This window comes from Lathyrus oleraceus, chromosome 3 (genome assembly GCF_024323335.1).
Source record: "Lathyrus oleraceus cultivar Zhongwan6 chromosome 3, CAAS_Psat_ZW6_1.0, whole genome shotgun sequence".
NCBI lineage: Eukaryota > Viridiplantae > Streptophyta > Magnoliopsida > Fabales > Fabaceae > Lathyrus > Lathyrus oleraceus.
Genome location: NC_066581.1, coordinates 27208118 through 27226006, shown reverse-complemented (window position 1 = coordinate 27226006; position 17889 = coordinate 27208118). Strand labels below are relative to the sequence as shown.

The 17889-nt window shown below is 32.8% G+C and overlaps 1 protein-coding gene and 1 pseudogene across 1 annotated transcript; both read left to right on the top strand.

The window, feature by feature from the left end:
- The first annotated feature begins 5207 nt into the window (after window positions 1–5207).
- Window positions 5208–14305, top strand: LOC127129471 (protein NETWORKED 1A-like; annotated as a pseudogene).
- Window positions 14306–15976: 1671 nt separating this feature from the next.
- LOC127128883 (zinc finger A20 and AN1 domain-containing stress-associated protein 6-like) lies at window positions 15977–16463 on the top strand. Its single transcript, XM_051058252.1, has one exon. The coding sequence runs from the start codon at window positions 16035–16037 to the stop codon at window positions 16461–16463; it is 429 nt and encodes a 142-aa protein (XP_050914209.1). The 5' UTR covers window positions 15977–16034.
- The last annotated feature ends 1426 nt before the right edge of the window (window positions 16464–17889 follow it).

Here is a 17889-nt window from a genome sequence, read left to right as displayed (position 1 = left end):
AATTTCTGAATACTCGTTCAACTGCCTTAGTCTTAGCTATCCATGCCTTCATGTATGTGGGAGTATAATTGTATCATATAAAGATATGCGAGATTATTGTACTCATCTTCAATAACTGGTCCTTGTTAATGATAGACAAAAGTTCATCGCATATTAATTGAGGTTAAGTTGTTTTATCCCATCTATATAGTTCTTTGTGTAAAAACGCACGAAAGGGTACTTGTTTGTTTTATTCTTGTGTTATTTTTCTCCAAGCATGGGGTTTGTGAGAGTGTTGTCACTATCCCCCGTTAATGTGAACAACTTCACATTCCAATACGCAACAAAGTAAGTTTATCTCATTTGTTCCATATGTTTTATTTTATACTACTGTCATACCTCGATTTTGGCCCTGAAAATTTTTCCCCATCAATCACTCGTTTGCATTCTTTCTTCATTCAACTTCATACATGTTCATGTTTACTATTTCATATTTTTTACGTTTTTCACATTCCAAATTTACATTCATATTTTCTTCATTCACATTGAAAAAAAATTCCATTCATATTCAAGAATTTCCACATGCTCATTCATAGTTCGATTACTTCGTTCATTCATTCAATCATTATCATCCATGCACATGGCATATGAATAACTTATAATAAAGAAAAACATCTCATCACATGAATACATGAAGTCTCTAAGATACAAAGAAAGATTTTGGACTTGCTACGACAAACACCAATTTTTCATTCACATCAATGTCATATTCATTACAAATCAATAACTTGTCCGAAACATACATGATTTACAAGGGTGGCACTTAAGTTTTAATTACAAGGAGGAAATTTCCGACTTCGCTCATAATGAACCATGGAAGCATGAGAAAGGTTTTCCAAACTATTCATAAAACAAACTTCAGAATCAACACCAATCATAGGAGTTCGAGGACGACACAATATCGTTCATTCTAGTTTTGAACCAGCACAAAAGCCTTATGCTTCATAGGTGTGGGATAATGAAGATGCATCAAAGAGATGAAGGAAACCGCCAAAGCATTCCTTGGCAAGACAGTTTGTGATGATGTCGTTACCACCCCAGCTTATTTCAATGATGCACAGAGACAGGCCACCACGGATGCCGATGTCATTGTCGGGTTCAATGTTGCTAGAATCATCAATGAACTCACAGCTGCTGCCATTGCTTTTTGAATCTATTCCACGTACTCTGGCACAAAATTGTGGAGGAAATGCATCAGGACAATGCCTGCACTACAAAGAAAACATGCGAGATCTGTGATGTGTTATTGCATCGGCATCATCATCAGCCAATTGATGATATTCAGAAAAGGAGGATTAAGGATCTTGCAAAAAAACGTCTAGAGGAGGCAATGTTAAAAGTTGTTTCCTCTAAGGAGTGTCTGACTAATTAGAAGACTATTTTATACTAAATAATATATTAACTCGTTAACCTAATTAATTATATGTTTCTTTCGTTGAGTATAAAATTGATTGGGACAGTCTCTAATGATTGGTAATTGCTAAATATCAAAATATTTCATTTGGAGCCTTAACAATCTATTTATAGTGTCTAATTGATTATCCTAATCGATTATGACATTGAATTGGCACATGGATTATTTCCAAATTTATATCATACCATATTCTATAATAAAGAGCTTCTTTATCACTTTTTCACATCTAGAAAATGAGTAGTGATCTTACTTTATTATTTCACACAAAATAAAGAGCTTCTTTTTCATTTTCTCACATATATTTAGTCATAGTGCTTTGAGTGCATTCTCGAGTCTAAGTGAGGATATTTGTTTTAGGTAAGGGCTTATTTTTAATTTACCAAATATGATTTACCTCTTGTGTAAAATATTATTCCATAGAAATTTGTTGTTTGATTGCGAGCTAAACAAGTAAAACCCCGGTTTGTTTCAGAGGATAGACAACTCAAAACTCTATCTTAGTGCGAAATCATCTCGTGGAAAATATCTTTTGGTTTGGAGAATAAAAATTTTAAGCCTTGTTCACTGTTTGGTTATAAGTTAGCCTGAAAAGTTCATTTCCTGATATAAGCAGGTTCATGGGAAAATCTTTCTAAAAGCTCTTAAGTTTATTGGATACTCTCAAGAATAATTCTTGGGGGACAAAAGTAGGTCATTCAAGGCCAAACCTGTATTATTCTATGGTATTAATCTCTCTCCCTTATTTCTTGTAATTTCCATTAATTCTTGTTTTGGTTTTCTGCTGCCTATTTATTCATGTGTTTTACAAAAGAAAAATTAAACTTTGATTTTGCAAATAATTTTGTTTCAACCAAAGTTTTTCAAACCTCCACAATCCACCCCCTCTTGTCTGTGGAGTCACATGTTCAACACATATCTCACATGGTGAAGAAGAAACTCATGATCATTGAAAATTTAAGTCTAACTGTACCACTACCATGTGAAATTCTTTTCTAACTGTGGCAAAATGTCACACACAATATTCAGACAATGTACACAACAATGTGATGGTGCAACGACAAATAATGAATACACAAAATAAATAACATAAGAGATTGTTAACCCAGATCAATGCAAAAGCACCTACATTTGAAGGGCATCAACCCAACGAAAGGAAATTCACTAATTAGTAGTCAATAGTACATGAAGGTCTCATCTGGACTCCCCAATCCAGTGCCCTTTTCCAAATTCTAATTCGGCTCTACCTGAATTTAAGACACCTCTCACTTTAACTCAAACACTCTCCCCAGTGTTAGTACATATACAAAAATATAAGTTTCTGACAAAACCCTGTTATAAAACAATTACAATCTCCATAGAGATCACAACAAACAACGTAAACCATAAAGCATTATATAGTATTGGAATGTGATTATTTCTTCCTTGTTGGTACTAAAGTCTTTAATAACATTATTATCGTCATCTTAATTGGCTTCTAAATCATTATCACTCAAAATGTCATCTTTACGAGCAACATTAGACAGATTCTTGTTGACATCATGAACCACATTTTCACAAATGCTTTTAGGATCAACCTCAACAAGGGTTACATGCAAGGGTTTACTCGCACTAGTTTCATCACTCATGAAATTCTCAATGACATTCTCACAAAGATGGTTATCAGAAGTTATTAGGGTTTATATGGTTTGGTTATTATTATCATATTAATCTTTTATAGTTTTACTTGTCTCAATTAGGGTTTAAAACTACATCAACAATTTTAGGAATAGGGAGATCGGAAGGTCTATATGATTTAGATTTTTCATATTGATCCTTGATGGGATAGATAATATTGAGATGAACAACATCAAAGAGAACATCATATTGGTGGCTTTTAGATTTATCTTAAGGACGAAGAGACTCTTTAGTATCTTTGCTCTGCTTTGTAATTGAGACAGTTGCTAGTCCAATACTAGTTAGTTCTAACATGAAATATTTTTGTTGTTCGGCATGACCATCGTCCTTTTCTATTTTCACAACACCTTTCATGCGATTTCCAAGAAAAATTTGTGACAACATCATCTACTTTAGATATATTCATAAGTATTTTAACAATTTTCTTCTCCTTACAAGAATTGTTAGTCACTTTTCCTTCAAAATTTTAATTATTTTATATATATATATATATATATATATATATATATATATATATATATATATATATATATATATATATATATATTTGGGGATAAACTTATTCTAAGAGTACGTTTTTTAGCTTAATCTAAATCATAGTCTTTAAATTAAATCTAATCTAATGGTTAATTGAGTAAAAATGTTAATTAACCATTAAATTAGATTCAATTTAAAGATTATGATTTGGAGCAAACTAAAAAAAATTTACTCATGAAGTAATTTGATCCTCACTTTCTATATAGCATTTAGTGATAAAAAAATATATAAATATAACATCAATCAATTGTTGTGGTTTTTAAATTCAAAGAACAATTTTATTTTTGTGTAAAAAAAAGCTTGTCAATTATTATTAATTAAAAGAAATAACTTATTTTGTTAATTGCATTGCTTAAATGTCGTTGTCGATTACCATACTCTATATGTTATTATTTTTCAGTCTTATTGTTTGCAATTTCTATTTCATCCTTTATTAATATTGTTATTCACATCCCACCTTTTTTTTAATGTTAGCGTACATATTATCTTTCTCTCTTCCTTTTCATCTTCCTCTCTTACTCTCAATTTCATACTTTTGTTGTCAAGTCTCTTTAACTATTTATTTTATTAAGTTGTTCTCCACTCCAAGTTCTATTTTGTGTTACGTCACTATTTATAGGTATGTGATGTTTATCTTGAATTATTCAATTTGATAAGTTTGTGTATTTGCTTGCAGCATGGTGTTTAATCCCGTTCTTTTAATTATTCATTTTTTATTTGTTTGTTGGTTTAACTCTTTTAATTTTCAAATTTTAAAGTATTTTTCATATTATCAATTTGTTAGGTTTTGAATCGAACAATAATTTATTTTTGGGGAACATGAAAACAGATCAGTAATAATATAACACTTAATGTTGTGAAAATCAGGTTACCATCCCAGCTTATTTCAATGATGCACAGAGACAGGCCACCACGGATGCCGATGTCATTGTCGGGTTCAATGTTGCTAGAATCATCAATGAACTCACAGTTGCTGCCATTGCTTTTTGAATCTATTCCACGTACTCTGGCACAAAATTGTGGAGGAAATGCATCAGGACAATGACTGCACTACAAAGAAAACATGCGAGATCTGTGATGTGTTATTGCATCGGCATCATCATCAGCCAATTGATGATATTCAGAAAAGGAGGATTAAGGATCTTGGAAAAAACGTCTAGCGGAGGCAATGTTAAAAGTTGTTTCCTCTAAGGAGGACTACATGAACTTGGAAACACTAGAGAGTCGTTTGTCTAATTTCCTTCGACGAGCAACTATGAATAATAACAGCCAACAATATCCTCGGTTTATTAGCTCCTCTCCCATTAGTACAATTTGTCTTGGAGATTGAGAAAATGGGGTAGCAAAAAGCTACTTTGTTTGTTGCATTTTCCGTGTGTGATCATGATAATCCCAATGTCAGATTTTATGATTGTGGGGTTTGGTTGACTCAAATCTTCATACTTTTTTCTGGTACAAGAAATGGCAAAACAGAACTGAAGAGTCTCAATTAAGAATAACACTAATATCATCAAGTTTTTGCCAAATCAAAACCATCTTAGCCATGGATACCTTGTCACAATCGGAGTGCAGACGCTTATATTCTTGGTGGTGGGATAGCCACAACAGCCCAAAGAATTCAAATTGGCTTCAGGAAAATCTTACAGATATAGACACCAAAGTCAAATCAATGATCAAGCTCATTGAAGAGGAAGCAGATTCATTTGCAAGGAGGGCAGAAATGTACTATAAGAAATGTCTGGAACTCATGAAATTAGTGGAGGAGTTCTACCGAGCATACCGGGCATTAGCAAAGCGATACGATCATGCAATGAGGGAGCTACGTCATGCACAAAAAACAATGCCAGATGCATTTCCCTACTCAGCACATTACATCCTGAATGATGATTCACCATGCAGTTCTTTGGGCCCTGAGGCTCAACCACCAGGACCAGGATTTTCCCGTCCAGTTCATCGATCAAAAAATAATGAAAGGAGTTCAGAAGAATCTGATGCTGAAGTTCAAACCTTAAGGGAAACCATGCCCAAAATGCAGTATGACAAGGATGCTCTCTTTGTTCAGTACCAGAAGAGTTTGGAGAAGTTGTCCAAAATGGAAAGTGATCTTAATAAGGCACAAGACGACGCTGAAGGCCTCGATGAACGAGCGAGTAAAGCTGAAATTGAAGTCGAAATTTTGAAAGAATCTCTGAAGCAGCACTCGATGTTACTTACTTTGATAGGATCCTTCTAACCTTCCATTTCCAAAAAAAAACATAAGCCATGGATGATTTAGCTTGTTGTTGTTACTTGCATCTCTTTAGATGAAGGACCTTCACTCATTGATAGCCGACATCTAAACAGACCTCAAACCTGCAGGTTTTGGTTTCCAAACAAGCAAAATAAATTGTACATCAGTTCAATAGTAATATTAAACCAGATCATGTAACAATGGTAGCAGTTTTAATAGCTTCTATTCATTCTGGTCTTGTAGCACAAGGACAATTGCTATTCAGAAAAATGATAGAAGTCTATGCAAATAAATCCAAGGATTGAGCATTATTCCTGTATGGTCCATTTCTTTGGAAGGGCTGGTCTTATTGACAAAGCAAAGGAGTTTGGAAGTGTTTAGTAATATCATACAGGATTATATATGTGCGGTTACCGTCATACTAAGACCCACCAAAGTCATTTCAAAACGGTTAAATTCCTGAACTGACCATTGTGCTTACAGGCCTCAGTTAAAACTTGAAAGCGACGCAAACCACACATCAATCTGCCAAGTAATGCATCAGGATTTGATATATATGAAATTTCGTTTCTCTCTCTCACTCTCACTCAAAGCCTTCATTCGTAGCAGCTAGCACTGGGATTGAAGGAATCCGTTCATGTGGATTGAGTAGAGGCATTGTCATCATTCAACGTTCGTGATCACTCCTTAGATCTGCATCAAAGGTTTCAATCGCCACAAGAGGTAACGATTCTATCACTGATCATGCCCATTCATAAAGATCACCAAAGGAGAAATTTTTAATTTCCGCTGCGTTTTGGTTCGTTATTATCCTTTAGTGGTATCAGAGCCACTTACGAAATCATGGATTTGATAGTTGTTTATTTTCTATATTTTTTGTATTAATACGATTAAAAGAAAAAATGAATCAAAGAATAAACGAGTAATTAAATTTGGCATCATGTGTGTACGATTTGGATGATTGATGTTGACTATGCTTCAGAATCCGATGTTAGTATGGTGGAGCAGCTATACATCGATCGCCCATAGGTTACACAATTGTGATCGATCAAGTTATATATATGATATAAGTAATTTTGATGCAAAATACGGTATATATGATATATTGTTTCTCTTTCGTTCATTCAAACACTTAATGGTTTTTTTCCTTTGAGCGATCAATGGTCATTTGCTTCGAAATCTGACGAAAGTATGGTGAAGCAATGACGTGTTGATCAATCATACTGAATTAACAATCGAGGTGTGTTTGACGGTATGAAACTAGTGCATTAGGGTTCATGACGGTACAAGGATTGTGTTGTCAAAGAGTTATGTGATTAAGGTTATGACTGCACAAGAGTTGTGCTTTAAAGTATCAAGTGTTGATGCGAAAAACAACGTCGATTTCAAATGAATTGTTCATGTAAATTTTGCGTCGGGGCGCTGCCCCTACAACCTCGCTAACTCTGCATAGTGTGATCGATAACCGTGTTCTCAAGATGATTGGGTCCCCGTGTTCTCAAGATGATTGGGTATATGGAGAACCTTGGGAGGTTGGGTTTTCCCCTCGGAAAGGAACTTGCGACTGATTTGATCTTGCAATCATTCCCATATAGATTCAGACAATTTTTCCGTAATTTCAATATGAATGATATGGACAAATCTCTTCCTGAACTGCTATCCATGCTAAGAACTGCTGAGCAGAATCTGAAGTCAAAAGGGAAGTCCATTATGATGATCGGAAATGGAAAGAGATAGAACAAAAGACCCACCAAGCAGGGTGATAAAGGGGAAAGGCAAGGAAGTTGCCAAACCCAAACCATAGCTCCTGCTTTGAAGCCTAGTGGAGGCATAGCAAAGGAAGTCACCTGCTTCCATTGCGGTAAGACCGTAAACTGGAAGAGAAACTGCCCAAAGTACCTTGGAGATAAGAAGAATGGAGTAGAGACTTCAACTTTAGGTATTTTTGTTATTGAAATTAATTTATCTACTTCTGCGTCATGGGTATTAGATACTGGATGTGGTTCTCACATTTGTACCAATGTGCAAGGGATAAAAAGGAGTAGAGATTTGGCAAAAGGTGAAGTTGACCTACGAGTGGGCAATGGAGCAAAGGTTGCTGTTTTATCCGTAGGAACTTATGTATTGACTTTACCTAGTGGTTTAATAATTCAGTTAGAGAACTGTTATTATGTACTTGCAATTAGCAGGAATATTATTTTTGTTTTTTGTTTCTTGCTTGGACAAGTTTGGTTTTTCATTTATAATAAAGAACAATTGTTTCTCCATTTATTTGAATGATGTATTCTATGCTACTGCACAAATGAACAATGGAGTATATGTCCTTGATCTTGAAATACCGATTTATAACAATAATACTAAAAGGATGAAACCTAATGAGTTAAATCCAACTTACCTTTGGCATTGTCAATTAGGCCATATAAATGAGAAACGCATTTCCAAACTCCCCAAATATGGACTCTTGGATTCTTTTGATTATGAATCATATAAGACATGCAGATCTTGTTTAATTGGAAAGATGACAAAGTCTCCATTCATAGGAAAAGGTGAAAGAGTTAATGATCTTTGGCCCTTATACATACTGATGTATGTGGACCATTGAATGATTTTTAGTACTTCATCACATTTATTGATGATTTCAGTAGATATGGTTATGTGTATTTAATGAAATACAAATCAGAGTCCTTTGAAAATTTCAAGGAATTCAAGAATGAAGTACAAAACCAAATAGGTAAGAATATTAAAACTCTTCGATCAGATCGAGGTGGTGAGTATTTAAGCCTAGAGTTTGATGACCATCTGAAAGAGTGTGGGATTCTATCCCAACTTACTCCTCCTAGAACACCCTAATGGAACGATGTATCTGAGAGAAGAAATTGAACCTTGTTAGACATGGTCCGATCCATGACGACTTACGCCGATCTTCCAAACTCCTTTTGGGGACATGCACTATTGACAATAGCTTACACACTTAACTGTGTTCCATCCAAAAAGGTTGAGAAGACACCATATAAGATATGGAGTGGTATGAAACCACATATGTCTTACATGAAGATTTGGGGTTGAGAAGTTTATGTGAAATGACAAATTTCAACTAAGCTTGAGCCCAAATCTAACAAATGCTTATTTGTGGGGTATCCTAAAGAAACAAGAGGGTATTACTTCTACAATCCTTCTGAAGGCAAAGTGTTTGTCACTCGAACTAGAGTTTTCCTAGAAAAGGATTTTATTTCCAAAGGAATCAGTGGGAGGAAAGTAGAGCTTGAAGAAATTCAAGAATCACAAAGCATTGATACACCTATGGAGGAAATAGAGCAGGAAACACAAGTAGTTGTGGAAGAGCAACCTACTCAAGTAGAACAAGACCAGCGTAGGTCAAGCAGGATACGTCGCCTACCTGAGAGATATGGATATCTCATAACTGATCAAGGGGATGTATTACTCATGGATCAATATGAGAATGTGACCTACCAAGAGGCCATAATTGGTCCCGGGTCTGAGAAGTGGTTAGAAGCCATGAAATCTGAAATGGATTCCATGTACACAAACCAGGTTTGGACCTTGGTAGAGTCTCCTGTAGGAGTTAACCCTATAGGATGCAAGTGGCTCTTCAAAAAGAAGACGGACATGGATGGTAAGGTACATACCTATAAGGAAAGATTGGTTGTAAAAGGATATAAACAAATTCATGGGGTTGACTATGATGAAACCTCTTCACCAGTTGCAATGCTTAAATCTTTTTGGATTTTACTTGCTATCGCTGCATATCATGATTATGAAATATGGCAGATGGATGTCAAAACTGCTTTCCTTAATGGGAATCTTCTTGAGGATGTGTACATGACAGAACCTGAAGGATTTGACATACCAGAAGAAGCCCAAAAGATATGTAAGTTACAAAGATCAATCTATGGATTAAAGCAGGCTTCCAGAAGCTGGAATCTTCATTTTGATGAAACAGTAAAACAATGTGGATTCATCAAGAATTAAGATGAGCCTTGTGTCTACAAGAAGGTTAATGGGAGCATGATCGTATTCTTGGTATTATATGTAGATGACATATTACTCATTGGAAACAATGTCCCTACCCTACAACAAGTAAAGTCTTGGTTGGGGAAATACTTTTCTATGAAGGACCTAGGTGAAACAGCCTATTTATTAGGAATTAGGATCTATAGAGATAGATCACAAAAACTACTTGGCCTAAGTCAGAGTACATACATAGACAAAGTGCTGAGACGCTTTAATATGCATGATTCCAAGAAAGGATTCATACCTATGCACATGACTTGTGTCTATCAAAAACACAATCCCCTTCAACTAAGGAAGAAAGGGATTGCATGAATAAGATTCGATATGCATCTGCAATAGGATCTATCATGTATGCCATGTTATATACTCGACCAGATGTCTCGTATGCTTTAAGTGCAACGAGTAGGTACCAATCTGATCCTGGTGATGCTCATTGGGTAGCTGTCAAGAATATCCTTAAGTATTTGAGAAGGACTAAGGACTCATTCTTGGTATATGAAGGTCAGGAAGAGCTTGTTGTAATTGGATACACCGATGCTAACTTCCAGACAGATAAGGATGACTTTAGATCGCAATCTGGTTATGTGTTTTGCTTAAACGGTGGCGCTGTGAGCTGGAAAAGTTCAAAGCAAGATATAGTTGCTGATTCTACAATTGAGGCCGAGTATATTGCTGCCTCAAGTGCAACAAGTTGTTTGGATCAAAAAGTTCATTAGTGAACTTGGCATAGTTCCTAGCATTGTGGATCCCATTGATCTCTATTGTGATAACAATGGTGCTATCGCACAAGCTAAGGAGCCTAGATATCACCAACGATCTAAACACATACTTCAGAGTTATCACCTCATTCGAGAGATAATAGATAGAGGAGATGTGAAAATATGCAGAGTACCAACACTTGACAATATTCTTGACCCACTAACAAAGCCTCTTGCGCAGCAGAAGCATGATGTCCATACTAGATCTATGGGCATTAGGGGTATGCCTGATTTGCTCTAGTGCTAGTGGGAGATTATTGGTGTAAGCCCTAGAGTCCAATATTTTTGGTACTTGTATCGAATTATTTATTAATAATAAAAGGCTTTTTTTTATTATGTTTATTTAATAAAGTCCCTAGAATAGCTAGTCCGTTTAATGTATCAAGTGTGACTTAATCATGAGATCCCATTAAACATAAGGAAAATATTCTTAAAGTATTTGTAGTCGAGCTTTGTTGTAAAATGGGATAACATTAAAGCATTAAGACTATTATGTATATAGACTGATGATCACATCTCCTGGATCATGGATAAGGAGTTATCAAGTTTTAAACATAGGTATGAATATTAAGAGTAATATTTATACTGGATTGACCTGCTATGAGAATACTATATAGAATGTTATGCAAAGTGTCATAAGTTATTCTCATGGTGATAGTGGTGTATACCACTCTTTGACCTAAAACCACTATGGATCCTAGATGTAGAGTCGAGTGCCTTATTGCTGATCAAACATTGTCTGTAACTGGATGAACATAAAGACAATTGATGGGTACTCCATGAAGCATGTTGAAGGACATGAGTGACCTAGATGGATTTTGTCCATCATGCGTAACAGGAGAAATGTCTAAGGGCTCAATATTAAACTGGACAAAGATGACACAGTCTATGCCTTATATTCAATATAGACATAAGGGCAAAAGGGTAATTGTACACATTAGTATTATCACAAAAGGATTTATCAGATCACATGACATTTTCGTGTCTTTGGTAGCAATGATGTGTTGCTAGATACCGCTCACTGTTTATTATGTTAAATACGTGATTTAATATAATTACCAATGTCGCGAGAACCTACATGGTCACACACAAAAGGAAGGATTGATGAGAGATAGAGTAAATAAGGAACACCGTAAGGTACAGTGCACTTAAGTTAATTGTAGAACAATTTAAGGTATGGTGCACTTAAGTAGAATACGAAATATGGCAAGATACCACGTGCTTAAGTGGTTTTGGTATATCATAAGATATAGGCCACATACACTTAAGTGGACTTTTTAGATTACAACCCGCATAAGTGGTTCTATAAATAGAACCCTTGTACATAAGCATTTGATATATATGAAATTTTGTTTCTCTCTCTCTCTCTCTCTCTCTCTCTCTCTTAAAGCCTTCATTCGTAGCAGTTAGCACTGAGATTGAAGGAATCCGTTCGTGTGGACGGAGGAGAGGCGTTGTCACCATTCAACGTTCGTGATCACTCCTTAGATCTGCATCAAAGGTTTCAATCGCCATAAGAGGTAATAATTTTATCACTGATCATGTCCATTCGTAAGAATCACTAAAGGAAAAAAATTTAATTTCCGCTGCGTTTTGGATCACTATTCTCCTTCACTAGCTTGGGTTGTCTTACCCTTACGTCGCCCTTCTTATAGGGATGGAAATTTGACCCGTTTCCAGTAGGTACCCACAAAAATCCGCAAAAATGGGTACATGCACAAACTCGGATAATTATTTATTTAAATAAGTGAGTATGGATGCGGGTATGGACATCTTAGTACCCACCCCTCCCCATACCCGTAAAATATATTTATTTATATATTTTAATTTATATTATCATATAAAAATAAAAGTCTATCAATTTTTAAGAATACGTCAATGTTAAACCATTACATATTTAATATAAGTATTTGTTTATTTCTTAATTCAATAGTAAATTTTTTGAAAATTTTTAATGATCTTAAAAAGATAAAATGATATGATATTTTATATTTGATATATTTATTTTTATTATAAATGCGGGTAACAGGTATGAGTATGGGCACTTACATACCTAGAGGACACAAGTAGGGGTGTAAATGAGTCAGTTTGGGTTGGGTTTGGCCAAAGTCAAAATTCATACCACATAGACTATATTGAATTGGGTGAAATAAAATAACCACCCACAATATCATTGGGTCGGTTTGGATAAAACCATTGGGTTTGGTAGTGGGTCGCCCAATTCTTTTCCTTGTTTTATTAGATAATTCTAAATAATTTGACATTCTTTTTAAAAAAAGGCTCCAATTATTTTTTTTCTTGAAAAATACTTTAACCGTATTAACGTTATTCTTTTAACATCAAATATCTAAACAGTATATAAAATTTATAATAAAAGTATTTGCAAAAATCAAATTTGTATTACGGTAGTACCCATGGACGGATCCAGGTGATGGCAGGGTGTGGGTATAGTCACACTAGTTTTTTTTTAAATATTTTATATATTATATATATACACTAATGATTATTATTAGAATAATTAGTTTTTTTATATTATATATAAAAATACATGTTTATTAGAATAATTTATAAAAAATATGATTAACTCACATTTCTCTCTCACACACCATCTCTCATGCTTGTCTCTTCCTCTCATATTTATCAATCTTTAATTTTATTTCTCCAATTTTTTCACTTGGCTTGGTTGCATTTATTAATGGGTGGTTGAAAATCAAATGTAAAGTGAGTATATGGTGAAACTATGCTTTTGTTAGATGTGCTTCATTCTTTTGATTTTATCTTCATGTTATATATGATGGTTGAGATTTTTAGGATTTATAAATTATTTGAGTGTAACGCTACAAAAGTGTGATCAAGATATTTTGAACGCTTTATCACTTGTCAATGCTACCAAACAAGAATTACAAGAAATAAAGAATGATGGATGAGAAGAACTTATATCTAAGATTATGAAAATTTGCAATAAGCATGATATTTATGTGCCTGATATGGAGGCACCATATGTGCAAGGGAAGAAACCTAGACGACATGCTACAACTTCTAGTGTTTCTAATTTGAATCATCATAGGCATGATTGTTTGTTTAGTGTTTTAGATTTGCAATTACATGAGCTTAATGCTAGGTTTGATGAAGAGAATACTGAACTTTTACAATGTGTTTCATGTTTGAGTCCCTCATCGTCATTTGCAACTTTTGATGTGAAAACATTATTAAGGATGGTTGAGTTTTATCCAAATGATTTTGTAAATGTGTCGGAAGTTATGGTGCGAAATCAACTTCAAAATTACGTTAGAAATGTTCTATGTGACCTAAAATTTGCAAATTTGAAAGGAACTTTAGATCTTTGTGCAAAACTTGTGGAAACAAATAAGTGCAACACATTCGATATGGTTTATAAGTTTCTGAATTTGACTTTAGTCTTACCGGTAGCAACTACAAGTGTGAAACGTAATTTTTCAGCTATGAAGTTTGTGAAGAGTCAACTATGTAACAAAATGAGTGATCAATGGTTAAATGATCGTCTTGTAACTTTTATAGAAAAAGATGGTCTTGGAACAATTAACAATGATGTTATTTTTAGTTCATTTTCAAGAAATGGATAGTAGACAATTTTCATTGTAAATGTACTTTATTAAACAATATTATTTCTTATTCTGAATATAATTTACTTCATACTTTTTTTCATATTTAGCCACATCAATATATAATGTCTGGATCCACCTCTGATAATACCTAGAACTAAAATTACGTAAATTACTAAAAACTTACTAGTATTAAAATCAAAATAATCAAAGTGTAATATCCTAAATAATTAAAATGCATGGCTCATAAATTAAGAGCCTAAAATTGAAGCAATCAAGTATGAATACATCAAAGTCATCATTCATCAAAATACAAAAAAGAGACAATAACAATGTTAAAATATCCTTCATAATTCAAAAAGGAAGTTTTGACTTCAACATTAATATCTTCAACAAAATTACAATGATAAAAATATAAATATTAGTTCATATATCAATTCATTAAGAGACATAAAAAAAACAAAAAAAGTTAATAGTTAATGGTAAACTTTATGGATTGAGTGGATTTTATGGGTTGGGTCTGTGTTTACCTGAAATCCAATTATTTTGAACAATTTTTCATTTTCCAAGATCATATGAACCGAATTACCCATTCAAATCCTCTTTTTTGGATCATTTTGAATGAGTTTGGCCGAATTTAGTGAGTTTATCCAACTCATGTACATCCCTAGGTACGAGTACTAACGTTGATATGCTAGCGGGTATGGGCTTGGATACTATAGTATCCCCTACTCATTGTCATCCCTACCTTCCTATGAGTTCCTCTCTTTCTTCTCTACAAAATCCACATATTTATTTCTCAAATCTAAAATGTTAGTTGCTCTAGAACAATTAAAAGGTTAGTTGTATTTTTTGAAATTAAAATTGATAAAATCCTATCTAAGATGAACAATGCCTTAACAAAGATTAAATGATTGACTTTACTATCCATTGAAAAAGAAATTTGATAAGAAATCGATTATGATAATTTAATAAATGATTTTACATCTTAGAAAGTCTAAAAAATAAGTATATTTAAATTATTTATATAAAAATTAATTTTATAAATGTCAAATTCTTAGAATTCGTTTTAGACCTAAATATTCTGCAAAGTGGTAACAATAATGGTAGTTATAAATAAAGTTATTTTAGATCATTTCAAAAGAGATTTTAACATTTTCTAAATCAAAAATTTAATTTTAAGAGTTTAATATAACAAATAATTAAAAACATAAATAATCATTAATTTAATAAAACAAAAATAATATATAACTAGTCCTATCCAGAATTTACATAAGATTAGGATATACCAAAATTAATATTTTATTTTAAAAAAACTAGTTCTTTTAGGACATTTATGTCGTTTAATAAAAAAAATATTTATTTCCTTCCGTATTTATTTCCTTTTATAAAACTATTAAATAATCACTATTTTATCTTCATTTTATTTAATTAAATTTTTTATAAATCAAATAAAATGCAAATAAATTAGGGACTAAGTCCGGATTATTTTCTTCAAAACCTAGAAATTATTTTTATTTTTTTGAGAGACTATATTAGATCTTGCATATTTTTCTCAAAAATTAAATCTACACTTATTTAATTCTTTCCTAATTTTTTGGCAGATAGTTTCCTAAAATATAGTATTATTAGTTACAATCATCTAGCAATTATATCCTATAAATGAACACAACCTAATCCATCATTCAAAACTTTCAAGCTTGAATCTTTTCTCCACAAAACTCTCCCTTTCTCCGAATTTGCAAACATCTATTTTTCTTAAGTGAAACATGGTTCCATTGCTTTGTGTCAATGGTTGTGGTTTCTACGGTTCTTCTTCAAACAACAATCTCTGCTCAAAGTGTTACAATGATTATCTCAAAGAAAACATTGAAAAGTCAAATGATGAAAGCTTTGTTTTTGAATCAACATCTTCTTGTTCTTCAATGACCCCTAATACTGATAGTATCTGTGAGGCTATGGCAGCTACTTCTCTTACCGACAATCAAAACATAAAGACAGAGAAAAATAGGTGCAAGAGTTGCAACAAAAAAGTGGGACTATTAGGATTTAATTGTCGTTGTGGAAATGTATTTTGTAAAATGCATAGATATCCTGAAGAACATGCATGCAAGGTGGATTTAAAGAAGATTGGTCGTCAAATATTAGATAAACAAAATCCTTTATGTGTGAGTGATAAATTAGAACACCGAGTTTAGATGTGGATATCAATTTTAATTTTAATTTTTAATAATTAAGATTGTAAATATATTGATTCTTTATGACTATTTATATATATTTTTAATTATTAATCCTTCAATGTTTTTTAACTATTACATATTGTCATTTATAATTATTTTATTGATTATTGTACCGGAATAATTTGGCTTGGCATGAGAGAGGGTGGTTCTAAGGAAAGCAAGACAAGTAGCCTAGATGAGAGAGGGTGGTATAAGTAATACTCAACTCAATAGAAAGAGAAAGGTAGAATTGATTTTCAAACATTAGCATACAACCACAATCTAATATACAATAAAGGATTGTCAAGTCAATCTAAGAAGTTAGAATGAATAGAAGTATTACAACTAGCTCCAAACCAATCACAAGTAAACTAAGTCCTTCTCAATAAATAAATCCTCTTTGAAAAAGTGAAAATTTTTGTGTGCATACGAAATTTTTTGTGAATTTACAGATTTTTATTGCTCTCGTAAGACAGGTACGGTAAATTTCAAATTTCCGTAAGCCATATATCGGAAATTTAAAAAAATTCCAATGAAGATATACCGGAAACCATGACTTTTGCATAAATAGTTAAAAATTCCAAAAATTTAAATTTTCCGATACATCGGAAAATGCAAATAATGTCAAATTTCCGGTATGATCTCAGAATTATCAAAAACATGAATTTTCATTTTTTTGGTACAACGGCATGCATAAATGGTTCGACTAAAAAGTCATCACATATAATAGATACATATTTACCACAAAAAGTTGTTCTACGTACAAGAATACAAAACTACTTAGGATGACTTCGTAATTTCATCTTTCAAATGCCTAATTCGTCCTATTACCGGAAATTTCAAATATACTCAAAATTTCTGATATATCGGAATTTTGAAAATTTCCGAAAATTTTTGTTTGTTCCTGGATATTTTGAGAATTTCCAGTATTGTATACTAAAATTTTTGAAATTTCCAGTATTTTTACCGAATTTTCTCGGATTTTCGATATAAATCCGTGAATTTTGAAAAATGGAAAAGTTGCGTATTGAATATTTTAAAATAACTATTGAAAATTTTGTTTTAGTATGTTTGAAAAAGTGAAAATTATGGAAGAAATATAAATTTTGAAGTGTAAATATTAGCTAGGGTATTTTGGAGATATTAAAAAATTGGGACTATTGGTTTTAATTGGGGGTGGTAGAAAGAAATCTCTCAACCAAACCAACACATGAATCCATAAATACCTTAGTCTTAGAGTTGAGAGGATTCTCTAATTTTCTTTATAAAAAATCATATATAAAATTTCTCATTAAATACTCTAAATACCACAAACATCTCTACAAACACATGGTTATGTTTAAGTATTTTTTTTAACAGTACAATTATATTAAATGATCCTAGATGTTAATTTGTATATATATTG

What these genes read in the sequence shown, in the direction of transcription:
- LOC127128883 (XM_051058252.1), top strand. Translation starts at nt 16,035, where the DNA reads ATGGTTCCATTGCTTTGTGTCAATGGTTGTGGTTTCTACGGTTCTTCT.